General features: G+C 40.7%; 1 protein-coding gene across 1 annotated transcript in view; it reads right to left on the bottom strand.

Moving 5' to 3' along the window:
* The window catches only part of PRKAR1B (protein kinase cAMP-dependent type I regulatory subunit beta), a 128,333-nt gene that overhangs the window by 35,563 nt on the left and 76,782 nt on the right, over positions 1-15,988 (bottom strand). Inside the window, exons 6-7 of the mRNA XM_065412334.1 lie at positions 14,190-14,348; positions 3,698-3,758 (exon numbers count right to left, since the gene is read on the bottom strand). Of these exons, the coding sequence (XP_065268406.1) occupies positions 3,698-3,758; positions 14,190-14,348 (220 nt within the window). The remainder of the gene's footprint in view (positions 1-3,697; positions 3,759-14,189; positions 14,349-15,988) is intronic.

The following is a 15,988-nucleotide window of genomic DNA, read 5'->3' as shown; positions in this document are numbered from 1 at the left end:
AAGTTAGGTAGCAACAGACAGTTATATCTCCCCGATTCCAGAGTCTGGTCTGTGCTGCCCCTGACCCGCAGTGTATTTGAGCAGACTAGGAGCTATCCTACGATATGAGCGGTGTATGAGCCCAGCTGCGAAAGGGCAGAGCAGAGTTCCACTGCCTCTGATGAACTCCACAGCACCAGAGAGAAAGTTAGTGCAGGAGCAAGCGCTACTGGCTACCCCAGTGAGAGTTCCTCCCTGCTGAGAGGATTCTCAGGGCACGTCTTCACTACCCGCCGATCCGGCGGGTAGCAATCGGTCTATCGGGGATCGACTTACTGCGTCTAGTGAAGACGCGATAAAATCGATCCCTGATGGCTCTACCGTCGACTCCGGAAATCCACCGCGGCAAGAGGCGGTAGCGGAGTCGATGGCGGCGCGGCAGCGGTCGACTTGCCGCCGTCCTCACAGCCAGGTAAGTCGACCTAAAATACGCCACTTCAGCTACGCTATTCACGTAGCTGAAGTTGCGTATCTTAGGTCGACCCCCCGCTGTAGTGTAGACCTAGCCTCAGTTGCCTATTTACAGCCTGTTTTCTGAGGGTACATTTACACTGCACATGGCAGCCCCGCAGCCGTGAGACTCAGAGCTCGGGTCTACAGCCTGAGGCTTGTACCACAGCGCTAAAAACAGCTGTGCAGGCTTGCTGGCTTGGGCTGGAGCTTGGGCTCTGAAGCCCCCCTCCCCTCCTAGGCTCCGAGCTCCAGCCTGAGCCCAAATGTCTGTATGGCTGTTTTTAGCGCCATGGTACAAGCTCTGTGAGCCTGAGTCTGTAGAGCTGGGCTCGGAGACTCACTGTCACTCGCAGTGTAGGCGTATGCTTTGTGCTCCAAAGGAGACAATGAGAGATGAGAACCTGGTCCCAAGCATCTGATCAGTGTCCCATTATAGCCAATGGAAAAACTCCCATTGTGATGAGGGCCTCACCATCAGGCTGTTTTAGCATGGTTATGTTTAAGGTTGTAACCTAATTTCAGTGACAATTTTGGCCAATTGAAGTGCACAAGGAATGCAGGAATGGATCTTTTATTTTCCAAGGATGACCTAAAAATGTTGTATGTCTTCAAAGCAGAATTTGCTAGTAAACATTAAAATGCATGCAACAGGACTTCACTAATGATGGGTGAATGGAAGTTTTAGTATGAATTACTGAATTACTTGAAGTCAAGAGTCACAACTGCTGATGTTAGGGCTTAATTTGGCCTATTCTTTATTAAACTCTACCCTGCTTCCTCTTCTTGTTATTCAAAAAGTTGTTTAGAAGCATCATGAAAAAAGAAAAGTTTTGTTGCTGAAATTAAGCATATTAAAATAAACCTGTGGCAGAAATCAGAAGTATGTATTGGGTTTAACTAAACTATGGGGCAGTAAGTTCAGAGTTATTTGGTACATATAACTGAGCATTTTCTGTTGTTGTTTTTCCTCATATGCACTTAAAAATAATGGTTTCAATTATTTTGTTCCATGGTTACATACTAAGTTACTTTCCTATATCATTTATGACCTTTACTTTGCAAAAATAGCCCATAAAAATATTGTAAATACAATATTCAAAAAGTGTACAGCTTAATTAAAAATATGCATAAAACTCTTTTGTAAAGACTGGAAGAACTGGCTTTCTGATTGAAAAAAAAGGAGGCAGTAATTAACAATGAAAAGAAAGAGTCCCTTTAAACTTTTTCTTCAGTTGGCTTTATGAAAAATTCAAAGCTAATTGTAGCTCTAGTCACGAAGTCTCTCTCTTGTCTAAAGGGATTGTACCATTACAAATACATTGGTTAATGGTACTTGCAAATAAAAACTTTATAGAGGAATTTACATGAAGTAACTGTTTAAAGTTCTTTTAGTTCCAGAGGTAAATTTATACATGCAGATAAAGTAGATTATATGCAGATTTGTAATCTCCAAATTTTGCATATCAAATCTTGATCTCACATTTAAACAGCCTCAGAGGAAAGTTTTCAAAATATTAATGTTCTCATATCTTGAAATATACATTGAACCTGCGCATCATAATCTAAATAAGTCTGAATGCAATTTTTAAAACATTACTTCTAAAATGTCATAGTTGACTAGTTAGAGAAAGTATTCAAACCTGGAAAAGTTATATTCAAAACATCAAATGTTTATATTAATAAATTACTGAGTTCTGGGAAATGGGGTTGATTTATCAGTACTGTATTGCTGAGATGTCTCAAATGACTATTGCGTTTGCCAGCTGTCATCTACTATTTAAACACAAAATATTCTTAGATATTTCAGCTAAATTCTCAATGCCTCCACAGCACTACATATGTTGTCTAATAACATTCTGCACTGAAAATAAAGCCAAATTTGAAGTCTTCATTCAGTCCTTACTGAGGAAAAACTCCTACAGCAAATAACGGTGCATTTTAAAGTGGCTGAGCTGAAGTCTATGGGAGTTTTGCTGAAGTGAGGACTGAGTATAAGATTACAGTGTCAACTTGCATGCTTAAGGGAGTTCATTTCTGAATAACTTCAATCTCTGAAATTACTTTTAAATGTCTCATTGCTGTAATTGTACTTCATTAGTGCAAGTGCAGAGATTTTTTTTCCTTAAACACTTCATATAATTTGGCATAATTTGCATTTCTAATTTATGAAGACTTAAATTAAGTAATGGAGAAGACTCTTTTGCATCCTGCCGGAAAAGATGAGAATATAAATGAATGATTTACCTGACATTAATCAAAGAATACAAGTGTAATTGCAAATTTCTCACGCCAGATCTTCTGAGAAGTTCAAGTACATTTTCACTAAGTATATTTTTTGCAGGCTCGTATCAGCTAAAATGGTAGCGGAATATCATAAATAAGCAAACTTAAATTGTTTAAATAGAAACTATGAAGAGTTTTATTCAATTATATAGTATATTAACCTTTTTTTTTTTTTTAAATAGCCAAAGATAGACTTCAAGCGGGAACTTGATGCATTTCCCACAGAATCAGCATCTCACTGTATCATCTAACACTGTCCTCCTTATTAGAAATTGTTCTCCTAATGGTGATTGATTGGTCAGGCATTAGGGGGTTGTTGTTTTTCCTACTGAAGGCCATCAAGAACACGTCCAAATTTCGTGGCTATCACATTAATCAAAGGGATACAAAATCCAAGGACAAGAAGCTAAACAGATGTTTTAAGAATGTAAGCCCTGGGTTATAAAAGAACAGGACAAAAACAATCTAAGCCCACTTAGATCTGTAGTGTCAGCTTGTTTAGCCCACCTAAATGCATGTAAGAGGCTACAAGATCATTCCTGCAGGAAAAAGAAGTTTCTCACCTGTCAGCTGGAAAGATTTAACAGCACTTTATAACACATTCATATTACAAAAATCCCTCTTCAACTGCTCACTTGTGACACCACTCCTTAGAAAGTTACTAGCAAAGTGCCTACTGAGATTTTCAAGGAAAGACTTCACCCACCTAATTCCGATTTGGTACACAGTAAGGGTGAGAAAAATGAGTCCTAATGAGAAGAACCATTTGCATTTTTTTACATGCTTTTCTTTGGCCGGAAATGATATTGTGAGGTCTTCTGTTCAACCACTTGCCACTTTCATCATCTCATCAAAGACCAAAATGTATTCAGACAACATGTGTGACAGAGAAATGAACACTGAAGTCCAAAGGGCAACTGACCTAAAATGGAGACCTTGCTCAGGAATTCTTCATACATCTTTCGCTTTCTCAGTGTGCTGCCCTGTTATTAAAGAGAGAGAGAGAGAAAAAAGGCAGAACATTACATAAAGTATTTTTGTGATTTGCTCCTCCAGCTGCTCTTTCTGATTTTTTTTCTTTCTGAAACTTAAACACAGCCAGTATAAATAGCCTATGGCAAGATTTTCTTCATAAAATGTCTGGGTAAGCCGTATCCTTGATAAGTAATGTCAGTAAGGATCAAATTCATCCCTCAAATAATTCCACTGACTTGTGTGAAGTTACTGGACACCAAGGATGAATTTGGTCCCTTTTCAGCAATTAATTTTAAGCAGCTGCATCTCTCCATTAATTTTTTTTATATTATTATGCATGAGGCCCACAAGTAGTGAGCTTACAATTAAAAAATGTGAGGAAACCCATTACAGATTCAGTCTGATCTGCCTGCTCAGACACCTTTGGCTTCAATGGGGCTCATCAAGGGTTTATTATTAAGTATTATTTTATATTATTTTTATATATATCTTTACAGCACCTTCTATAATGGTGCCCCAACCTAGTTAGGCCCTCTGGGTGCATATGGAATACAAACAAACAAAATTACTATTGTTATTATTGAAAAAAGTTATGATGATGTAGCATTTTATCTGGTTACATGCAGCCATCATAAAGAGTTTTCAGAACATCAGAAAGGGATTCAATTATGACCCTAGACTTTTCAAATACAAGATGCACTGCACCCAGATTACTCTTTGCATCAGAAAAGGTGTCCTGCCCTACAGAACTTTCCCAACAGTTTTACCCACACATTAGTAATCTCACCCCTTCTCCCCGCATTGTATAGTCATAGGTGATCTAAAAGAACAAGTCCCATCCCTGGTAACAAACAGCAAGCCATAGAAAAAGGTTGTTCTTGCCATCATTCAATATTTGCTTGGTTTACAATTATTCACTCTGCAGAGCTGTATAAGAATCAAGCCCATTTTCCGGCTGTGTGAAAGATCTTGGTAGAAGGTGCACCTGCTAGCCAGAGCTATGAAGGCAGAGCCCAGTGCAGGGAGGACATGCTAATCTTTTGAGGAATGGGGAAACCCAGGCCACATTTACTCACACCGTGAGTGGATAAGCCATAAATAAATATTAGTGTTTGCTGTAGAAAAAGCCACTTGTCTTGTCCTCCCATAAGGGGAGAATGTTGATGGGTGCTGGGAAGAGAAAAGAAAAGGGCTGTATAATAATCTTCATTGTCAAAGCATCCAGTAAGGGTGAAAATATAAAACTGGGACAAAACTCTGGAAAGAACAGAGCCAGATACCTCTATTCAGTTATACAAACAACTAAGAACTAAACTTCTCTCCTCCTACACCCACTCATAGGTTTGATCCAAAACTCATTGAAGTCAAGGGGAGTCTTTCTAGTGATTTCAACAGGGTTTGGATTTGGCCCCAGAATAACAGCACCAGCAGTTACTGCCACCTTCTCTCTACTCCTACACCAGCTCTGCAGTGGGATAGAAGCATCAGCACCAGCAGTAACGGCTAATTACGCTCCTTCTGGGTCCACTGTGCATCAGAGCAGCAGTCACTGTCATTTTTGCTCCTCTCCTAGGCTCCTTCTGTACTGGAGTAGAACCACCAGACCAGTAGTGGCTGCCACGTTCTACCAGGTGTCTTTGCACCACAGCAGAAGCAGCAGCAGCAGCCAACATCATCGCTCCCATCCTTCACAATTGTATAGCCCCCTGATGATCCTTTGTCTCCCAGGATCTCTCCTCACATGCTGAGATAGCACTGGTAAACTTCACCTGACCTCTTCATCTGACTAACTATGGTATGTTCTCTACCTCAGAGGCCCTCAGAGTACTGGAAATGCCAAGAGTAAAAACACAAACTTCAAATGGAGGAGTTTCTGCAAACCTCGCCAAATCCTGACAGCTCACTGTGAGACAATGAATGGAAAACTGGACCTTGTGTACTCCCTGCTCTCCTCCCTGCAATCCAGAGTGGAAACCAGACCAGCAAAATTGACAGCTGTGGAAAACCAGATTGGTGGTTTAGATCGATGGGCCAGGGCATGTAGAGACAGATGTGGAAAATGCTTTTAAAATTACTGCGGACACAGATGAATTTTAAGAAGCAGTAATCAGAAGCCATGAAAGGCTGCCTGACCACAGCCTGGAGTATTTAGAGAACTAGACGAGAGACAGAAAGGTAAGAACTCTAGACATCCTGGCTGGCACTGAGGGCAAAGAGCCCATCAATTTCTTTAAGAAATGTGTGTGTAAACTCTTGATTCTGTAAGATTATAACAATGCCAATGCAGTTCTATAGAATTCTCAGACAAAACTAGCCTGATTGGAATATTGTAAGTGTGAAGAATTAAATGGAAGTTTATTATTAATTATTATTATTTATTATTATTATTGTGATAGCACCTAGAGACCGGAATCAAGACTGAAATTCCATTTGTACCAGGTCACGTACAGAAACATGGTGAGAGACAGTCCATATAGGCCAAAGATCCTATGGTCTAAATAGATACAACAGACAAAAGGGAGGAGAGAAAAGAGAGGAAAATGGACTTGCTCAAGGTTACACAGAGCCGGTGGCAAGCTAGAAGTGGAGTCCAGTTTTCCTGACTCCCACTATACCAAGGAGACAGTTCTTCAAAAGAAAAGAGACAATGCATTCTAGCAACAAAAAGCCCCAATGATTTCCCTAGACCTCATCCTAAGGACCTAGAATGAAGGAACACAATTGGTAGAAATAAAAAAGGAGCAAGGCTAGCTGCCACATATTAAAAAGCCTGCACCCTGTCTACACACAGCTTAAGAGATCCGTATTATCAGGCAGGTGCATCCCTGCGTCACACCTATTAAATATGGTTACAATTTTTTTCTAGTGTAGAGAGGGCCTAGTTCATGTGTTTGGGAAAGAAACCTTTAAAGCAGGGGTAGGCAACCTATGACACAGGTGCCGAAAGCGGCACGCGAGTTGATTTTCAGTGGCACTCACACTTCTCGGGCCTGGCCACCAGTCCAGGGGGCTCTGCATTTTAATTTAATTTTAAATGAAGCTTCTTAAACATTTTAAAAACCTTATTTACTTTACATACAACAATAGTTTAGTTATATATTATAGACTTATAGAAAGAGACCTTCTGAAAAGGTTAAAATGTATTACTGGCACGCGGAACCTTAAATTAGAGTGAATAAATGAAGACTCGGCACACCACTTCTGAAAGGTTGCCAACCCCTGCTTTAAAGTATGAACTAAATGTGCCTGAGTCTGCAGCCAACCTGGAACAATAGTTCTGAGATGTCGGAATTGCTTCTATTAATCTCAGTGAGGTATTAATGCTGAAATTGGATGCCATTTCATGGTGCTTGGAAAAGCATAACTCTGCTTGGGTGTTGGAGAGAGCATGCTGAGCTGTGGGAGTTGTGATGCAGGGCCGGTTCCAGGGGTGGGCGAGCAAAGGCAGTCACCCTGGGCGCCACCTTCAGGTGCCAGACCACTGTGCTGTTCGGCTTTTTGTTGTTGTTGTTGTAGTTACTCTGCTGTGATTGGCTGGCCATTTTTTGCTCTGCTGATTGGACTGGCTCTGCTTTTTTGTTGTTGTTTTTGGTCTGCCATTCGGGGGTGAGAGTGGGGAGGAGCCAAAAACGTTTTCCACCCTGGCTGGCAAAACGGCTAGGGCTGCTCCCATTGCTATGATGTACAAGAGCCAGTACATCCCCCCACTGTCCATCAGGAAAGCAGGGCAAAGCAATGCCCTCACATGAAAGTCTTGAGTTCTTCAGGCAACCCTACTTGGCCATCAGCTCTTGCACTCTGTCCAATTACAGAAGAAAAGATTCTCTGCTTCCTCTCACCACTTCCAAAGCACTTGCCCAGGCATGGGCATAAAACTTAGTTCAGAATGTTTTGTTGTTACTTTAGGATATCCTTCTGTGTTTTGACTGCCTCCAGGGTAGAGCAGAGGGATACTTTAGAGAAAACATTACTACAGTATTATTACAACACAAACACATGGTTATTTGTTCTGGTATTCAGATCAGTATTGTTGACCTTTATACCGCATGGAAACAGGCAGAGAGAGAATTTTTGATCTCCTACTTCTCTGCCTCCCTTAATCCCCATCTCCAGCCTTCTCCTCACATTCTTCCATTTGTTTTGTGCCATCTCATCTGCTTTTTATAACTTGTCCATTTAGTATAGTAGCCTGCCCTAGCTACTGGCCACAGTTTGATTGCGGATAGGAGGGTGGTAGAATTACAAAGCCAGTGGATGAAGAAAAGTGTCATGGGTAATATATCTAGATTTTAAGAAAGCACTGGATTGTCCCATAAAACATTACTCAGATAGTCGATGTAAATCAGACAGAATATGAACACTATCATAATCCTTTGCACTATCGTAACCTTTCCATTAGTTTCCTGTCTACTTGAGAATCAGAGAGGTGCCAAGTGGAATGTTGCAGGGATCTGTGTTAGGCCTGTTCTTATATAAGCTCCTCGTTAATGATATAGGAGACCTATCTAGCCAATAACACACTAATGAAATCTGCAGGTTGGGAAACATTGTGAAAACCTGGCAGAATGGGAAAATACCACCAAGGGGCCTAGAGAGATTTGAAACAGGGGTAGGAAAAATAATGAGATTCAGTTTGGAAAATACAGCTAAGAGATCTAGGGAAAGCAATCCAAGGCACAAATATTCAACGGGACAGAGAAACCTGGAAGTAGTAATGCTGAAAGAGATTTATGGACAGTCAGACGTGAGTTCGCAATGTGATACTGCAGCAAAAACAAGTCCAATACAATTTTGATCTGTATATGCAAAGACATCCTACCACAGAGCAGAGAGATAATAGTCTTAACATATATGGTTTTGATGTAACTATACCTAGCATGTTGTGATCTGTCTGGTCCCTCCTTACCAGAAAGACATAGATAAATTGTAAGGAATTCAGGGAAGAATTAACTGAAACATTTAGGAATGGCTTGTAAGGAAATATTAACAGTTTAAATATGTGTTGTTTAGCTGATCAACAAATAAGAGGGTTTTAAGGAGAGGAAATGAAAATGATCTACAAATATCTAAAGGATGTAAACTCCAAGGAGGCACAGAAACTACAATGTAGGATACAAGGAGGCATAACTAGGAGTAATGTGAGGAAGTTAAGAAAGGAGTAATTTAAGACGAATATCAGAAAAATCTTCCTGACTGTGAGATCTATTAGCCTGTGGAAAAGTTTCCCAAAGGAAGTGGAGAAGTCTCATTGTTTGGGACACTTAAAACCGGGACAGATAAAAACACTAGTAAGTGTACTTTAGGGAACAATTCTACGCTAATAGGGAGCTTGACAAACTGATCTGATCTGTCTCCCCTCCACCTCCTTCTGCTTCTTTCCACCCACCCTCTTAGTCTCCTCTCCCTCCTTCTCTGAAGCAGAATCCTCATTCACAAGTTCATACTTAAAAGATTACTGTTCCCATTTACAAGAAGGAATCTTTAATATGGAGAGGGCAGTGTCTCCCTTTAAATTCTAAACTACAGTGTTCCTATTGGTGTCAGGCTAGGTCTACACTACCCGCCTGAATCGGCGGGTAGAAATCGACCTCTCAGGGATCGATTTATCGCGTCCCAACCCCGAATCGACGCTCTTACTCCACCAGCGAAGGTGGGAGTAAGCGCCGTCGATGGGAAGCCGCAGAGGTCGATTTTGCCACCGTCCCTACAGCGGGGTAAGTCGGCTGCGATACGTCGAATTCAGCTACGCTATTCGCGTAGCTGAATTTGCGTATCTTAAATCGACCCCCCCCTGTAGTGAAGACGTAGCCTCAGTCAGTAGAAGCAAGACCAGATTAGTTCACCAACTCCATCCCAGAAAGGGGCTCAAATCCCTTCAGTTTAGAGGAGTTCAAGACTTAGCAGGCTCCCAACTTAGTTTAAGCAGCACACAGCTTGGGAAAAACAAATGCCATAGACTCAGAGATTGTAAACAGGTCCCATGGGGGCAGGGCTGGTCATTGTTCTGTATACATTAGGGTAGCCAGGGCATCTGATGCCCCCAAACAGGTACTCAAATTGCCCCTTCCTCCTCTACTTTCTCTCTTCCCACTCCAATCTATCCCTTTCTTCCCCTCTGCTCGCCTCTTTGCTTTCCTTCTCCAGCTCCTTTTATTTATTTATTTTCAGAAGTACAGCTGGGCTGGCTGGAGTTGATTGGGTATTTCCTAAAAAGCCCCGCCTTGAATGACAAGCCAAACAAACGGCTACCGAATGGTAGAACAAGGCTCAAGTTTCAAATAAAAGGGTTATGCTGGCAGGTCTGCAGCTGGCAGGAGGTGCTGGAATGGCGACCATTCCATCTCCGTTTTAATCCCTACGTAAAACTGATATTGAATTATGCTTAAAACGTACATTCTTAAAGGAGCACAGAAAAAAGTCACTGAAACAATGCATACTAACCATGAAAACAAAGTATTCCATAAGCTCCTACTGCTATATTGCACAGATGTTAAATGGAATGCCGGCGTTGGATTTGGTTTATGTTTTGGCCACCATGCAATGTACATTGTACAAAAATGTGCAGTTGATGTGACTTAATTTTTCTGAGTGGTAAAAGAAACAGTGTTCTCAGATCCAAAGCAGTAAGAAGCATTGCTGGTAAAACAAGGTCAGAACAAAATAAATGAAGTCAGACATTACAGTAGGGAGGGACTAACCTTGATTGATCATTAGTTGTGTCCCAATAGTATAGCCCGTGGATATAAGTAACTAGCTGTGAATAAATTGAAGCTGGAAATTAGAAGAAGGCTTCTAACCATCAGAGAGGTGAGGTCCTGGAACAGCCTCCCAATAGGAGTGTTGGGAGCAAACAACCTAACCAGTTTTAAAATGGAGCTTGATAAATTTATCCATGGGATTATATGATGGGGTTGCCTGCAATCCCTGATGATCAAGGAAGTCCCTTCCAATCCTACGTAACTCACTGTGTATAAGCAGGGCCGGTTTGTCATGCCACAGACAGACCCCAGCGACTGCAGGACAAAGGGGCTGTTGGGGTTTGTAGCCATTCAGATCAGAGGTGAGAAGGTCACAATTGGCCAGATGGCTCATGTGGACAACTTCAGTGATGTTGTGGCTGACTAGACCAAAGTTTGTGTGTCCAGCCTGTAACTCCTCCCCTATAACAGCCAGGTCGAGTGAGTTGGAGGGTGGGTAAATTACTCTCTGAAAGGAGAGTATGCATGCATATGGGGTATTCACCCACGAAAGCTCATGCTCCTATATGTCTGTTAGTCTATAAGGTGCCACAGGACTCTTTGCTGCTTTTACAGATCCAGATTAACACGGCTACCCCTTTGATCTCTGAAAGGAGAAATTATAACACCTTTTTAACAGATTAATATGTGTTATATCCTCAGCCTGAGGGCTGATTTGGCTGGGGGATGGACTTGATGTTTTAGTATGGGGCACTATTAGAAAATGGACATTTGTCTCCTTTTATCCTTGTATATGTGGCATTCTCTGTATGCAATCTCGGGGAGCTCCCTATCCCCAAAGGTTTTCAATCCAAATGGCAAAGACAGCAGCAACATTTTAGCAACTTAAGCTGCATGACAACTCCAAGCCATAGATTCCTTACTACCCACACTCAGGAAGATATAAACATAAAAACAAAGATACCCACAAACGTGTTACATAGGTAAGGCAAGCAACATACAACACAGATAACTTTCCTAGACGGAGGAAACAAGGTTAGAGAACTTGGTGGTGTGCTCAGAAAGAACATTTGGGGAGGTGACAGGGAGAGTTGACTGGTTTAGAAGAACTTTTTTTACCCCCATAGAATTTCAACGTTATAATGCTTTGCGAAAGACTGCAATGAATGCCAAGCAGTTTCTTTACACATCTCGACTGAAGGAACTGACCTGAGGCTTGCTATCATCACAGCTAGTTGAGTGCGTTTAAATATGACCCTCAAGCACTAAGCTGCCTAGGAAGAGATGATGAAATATGCAGAAATACATCTGTTTTAACATGGTTCTTTCAAGACAGGCTGAAGCAACAAATGGATGGCAAATGAAATCAAAAGTTAGATGGACTGTGTGCATCAGACTTTAGTCCACTCCAAGAAAAAAAAAAGTTACATTTATGGATACAGTAAATCTAAAAGCATCATTGAGATGCTTAAGTGGATAACAAAAATGGCAATGAGCAGAAGTAATGGCTAAGAGACCAGACAATATGTGGGACATCTAAAATACTAAGCAACTCTCTGACAGAGGGCAGTAGACATTCCATTTTTAATGGCACCAACTATACCACTTTAAAAAAAAACAAAAAAAACCCAACAACCCTGAAATGTAAAAACAACAAAGTGCTCATACACAAAATCATCTTGCTATGAACCTAGTGACCGAAAGCAGCAAGGGATTCTAAATGCATTTTAAAGGCAGTTATCTGTATATTAGAATCAGATAGATGCTCACGATAGTCAAGCTGTATCTATGTTTAGCATACTTGCACCAGCAACCTCTGCTGCAGGTTATATGCCTTTTTAGTAAAATTCCTTCTGGCACCAGAAATGCCCATCCAGCTTTTGAAGATAGTTATCAAATGGAGATGGGCATCTGACCCCTAACTGAGTGATCAAACCTGAATGGTTCACAAGCTTCAATGTGATTAGTTATTGCCATTTTCATCAAGTTTTAGACCAAAGGGGTCTCAAAAGCGAAGATGATTGTGAAATTTTCCTCTCTATTCTTGTGTAATGGCATTAGATAGATTAAAGTAAGAACCTAACGGCCTTTCTTAAAAAGCCAGAGAACACATCAGTTATGCTGTTTATTTCTCTCTTGTACAATTTCACTTTTGTACTTTTGAATCGTATTTGCACCAAGCAGATTAATCTCAAGCAGTATTCTAGATACCTGTCTTGATTGCCTTAGTCAAGTACTAGTGGACAAGTTATGTTCTCCTTCCCTATGAGTTTAAAAAAAAGTTTTAAATAAATGTCTTATTGAAGGTCAACGAATGCTGCTCCTGTACTAAGCAGCTTTCAAATAGTACTCATCCTGTTCATCCACAGAACTGATACAGCATCTTCAGTGGCATTACTAGCTGCTTGTCAATGAACCTCAATCCCGTCCTGCAGGGGCCACCCCCTATCGCTAAGGATGGAAGAATAATTTCATCTACTTCTCCAATGAGTCTTTAGCTCCTCTACTGAGAGTGCCAGTTGTGCTGGTGATTTTTGTGATGTGGACACCAGTCCATGAAGAACTAGATGTATGCCACAAACTCACTTCGCTCAGGCACCCACCAGTCATCAAATGGCATAAATATTACATCACGGCTGAACTCAGTTGGATGTGAACTAATGACCCTGACACTGAAAGCCATTGTATCCCTTTGCTAAACTCTTAAGCTACTCACCCAGTAATTCCATTTGTACTGTATATATTTTTAATACACATTCTTTTCTTACCAAGAAATCATAGTAACATTTGCTCCAGGCCAGAATGAAATAATGTAACCAATGAAGAAAAGTTCCTATCAAGAAAGATGCTTTAAATAACATTATTCGAGTGTAAACTATCTGCAGGAAGGGAATATTTTGTGGCGGAGAAAAGAGTATGTACATTCACATCAGAAAAACAAATAATTGTGGTGAAACTAAGACATTGCTTTAGCTAAGCGTGTGTCAAAGTTTCCATTATAAATCCACGACTCAAGGTCTAACGACAAATCAATGTGTGTGTGTGTGTGTGTGTGTGTGTGTGTGTGTGTGTGTGTGTGTGTGTGTGTGTGTGTGTGTGTGTGTAAAGGAATCTTTTCCCAAAGTCACAGAGCTTTCTGCACCTGCTCCTGCCGTTGTAGGGCCGTGCAGTGTTATTTATTTATATTGTGCCATGGACAAACGTGGCACTTTGTTGACAAACAAGGATGCGGGGGAGGTAGGGGGTTCATTTCCTAGACTCACTGAAAGTCAATGGGAGTTTTCCCACTGACTGTAATGGAGCCAAGAGCTCATTCGGAGCTCCTGCCAAGAAGAGCTTATAGTGTAAGTTAGAATGAAGACAACACAAGGCAACAAGCATGGGATGGTGTTGAGGGAGGATAGGAGGGGGTTGACAACAAGAAGATGATGTGTGGTAGCTTAGAGGAGTAGTGTGGACCTCTTGAGGGTTTCACAGTTTTAAATAATTACTGATGTATTATTATGTATGATAGGGGAAGTACTCAGGGGTTCCTGGCACACAGCCCCATGCTCATTCCTGGCACACAGACCCACAGTTTGATTTTAATGTGCATTTGTTTGTTTTAGAGCCTTAAACTGCAGAGGTTTTAGCACTGATATCATTTGAATGTAAAATATAAATGTTGTGCACATTTATGGCACTGCATAAAACTTTTAATAGTACCAGTAATGTGAATAAGTCATAACATTTAAAACTCACCATTAAAATGCGTCTGTAGCTGTCCCTGTCGATGCCCCAAAGTTTGAGGTCTGTCTTGGCCTTGACAGTGGCAGCTCTTGGTGTTCCATAGATCAATGCAAGCTCCCCAAAGCTGCCTCCTTCTCCAATGCTGGTCACCCATTCTCCATTTACATAAACCTACAAAAGGAAGAGGGAAAAAATAATCGGGGGACTTATCCGTGCTTTTTCCTTCTACTTCCAGTTACCTAAAAACCCATTCATAACTTCCTATCTATCTAAGTTGGATAGTGCTGGGAGGCACAGAAAGGAAACAGTAGCCTAACAGTTTCCTCGCTCGGTTACAAAAGAGGGTGACAACCTGCTTTGTGGACAGAATTTCAAGTCTTCTTGCTTCAGCACAATAATTGTATTTACTCGCTGAGTTTTCAGCTCCTGTGGTTAACTGGCATCAAGTTTTCCTTCCTTGTGTTCAGCACTCAGAGAATCGACAAGCAGAACTGTCACAACTTTGGCTTTTTATTAACTCTGTCAAACTTGAAAGGAAGGAGATTTGTTAAAAACTGTAATGAGATTTGTCGGAAAGCACTATAGCTGTGAACTGAAAAACAGAACAAAACAAGGAAAACATCTTCTGAAAGGGGAGATTTTTCTTTGTTAAGCTTATTCTCTTCATCAATTATCCAAGGATAGTTTTCAAAGTCTCCCATTGACTTAGTGGGTTACTGACTACTTTGGATTTGATAGCATGTAAATATAACTATCCTTTTCCTTCCACTCATGTACCAGTTCTATGGGTCTCCAGGTCCCATAATTAATTTATTAAACTACCATTATGATCCTGCTGATGAAATGGATCAGATCCAAAGCTATTTTAGATCAGAAAATATTATTGATTGATGTAGTTATCGTACAACATTTTTACTGGGTGAAATACAACCCAGTACGGAGGGCCTACCCAAGTTCCTCTGCATCATGTAAGTCCTTCACTTGAGTAGACAGGGTGTGGGCAGGGTCCTCACACTAGGGTGAATTCCTCCTGCTATCCACTGACAGTACAGCTTCTGAGGCATTAAATTGCATTCAGAGAATGAGATTGATTGTGTATTTTGCAGAATGCATGTAGTTTTGTCACTATACACTGACATAAGGGGCATCCTTTTTAGGCTGTTAATGTGTTAAGAAGTTTAAAGAACAGCAGACACTGCATGCACATATCAAGTGCAGAATATATCCTAATGTATTATGGAGCAGTAACAATAGAAATCAATGAGACTGAACATTAGCGCTGTAACAGCTCTATAAAGAAAAATGTAATAAAAAACCATACAATTATTCTGTACTCAAACAGGAAAAAAGAAAAAAGAAAACCAAAATAATTTCACATAACCTATTGCAAATAATGGATTCATGCAATTTTTTAAATATAAATTAAGACCCTGTATTACTTAGGAATGAAAAAAATAAGGTGTCTAATATGGGGCAAAATATATGGATATTTGGTCTTTTCCCAAAAATAAAAACAAATTTCAGTATATTGTGTGTGTGTGTATATCTATCTATCTATCTATCTATCTGTCTATCTATCTATCTATCTAACTCTTATGCTGAAAAGATGTCCCTTGTGCTAAAGCCCAAATCAATCTCAGTTTGTTTTGCCCAATACTCATTCAAGCCCTGATCCAGCTCCCATTGAGGCATTTCCACTGACTTCAATAGGAATTGGAACAAACCTTCAGGGCATGGGGCAGCTTAACTGATCAGAGACCTTGTATGAATGTAAGGCCTGCGTGGGATTTCTATTAGCCCTAATGCTGAAC

The sequence above is a fragment of the Emys orbicularis genome, chromosome 10, assembly GCF_028017835.1.
Source record: "Emys orbicularis isolate rEmyOrb1 chromosome 10, rEmyOrb1.hap1, whole genome shotgun sequence".
Classification (NCBI taxonomy): domain Eukaryota; kingdom Metazoa; phylum Chordata; order Testudines; family Emydidae; genus Emys; species Emys orbicularis.
Note: the sequence above shows the minus strand (reverse complement) of the source record. Positions and strands in the feature narration are given on the sequence as shown.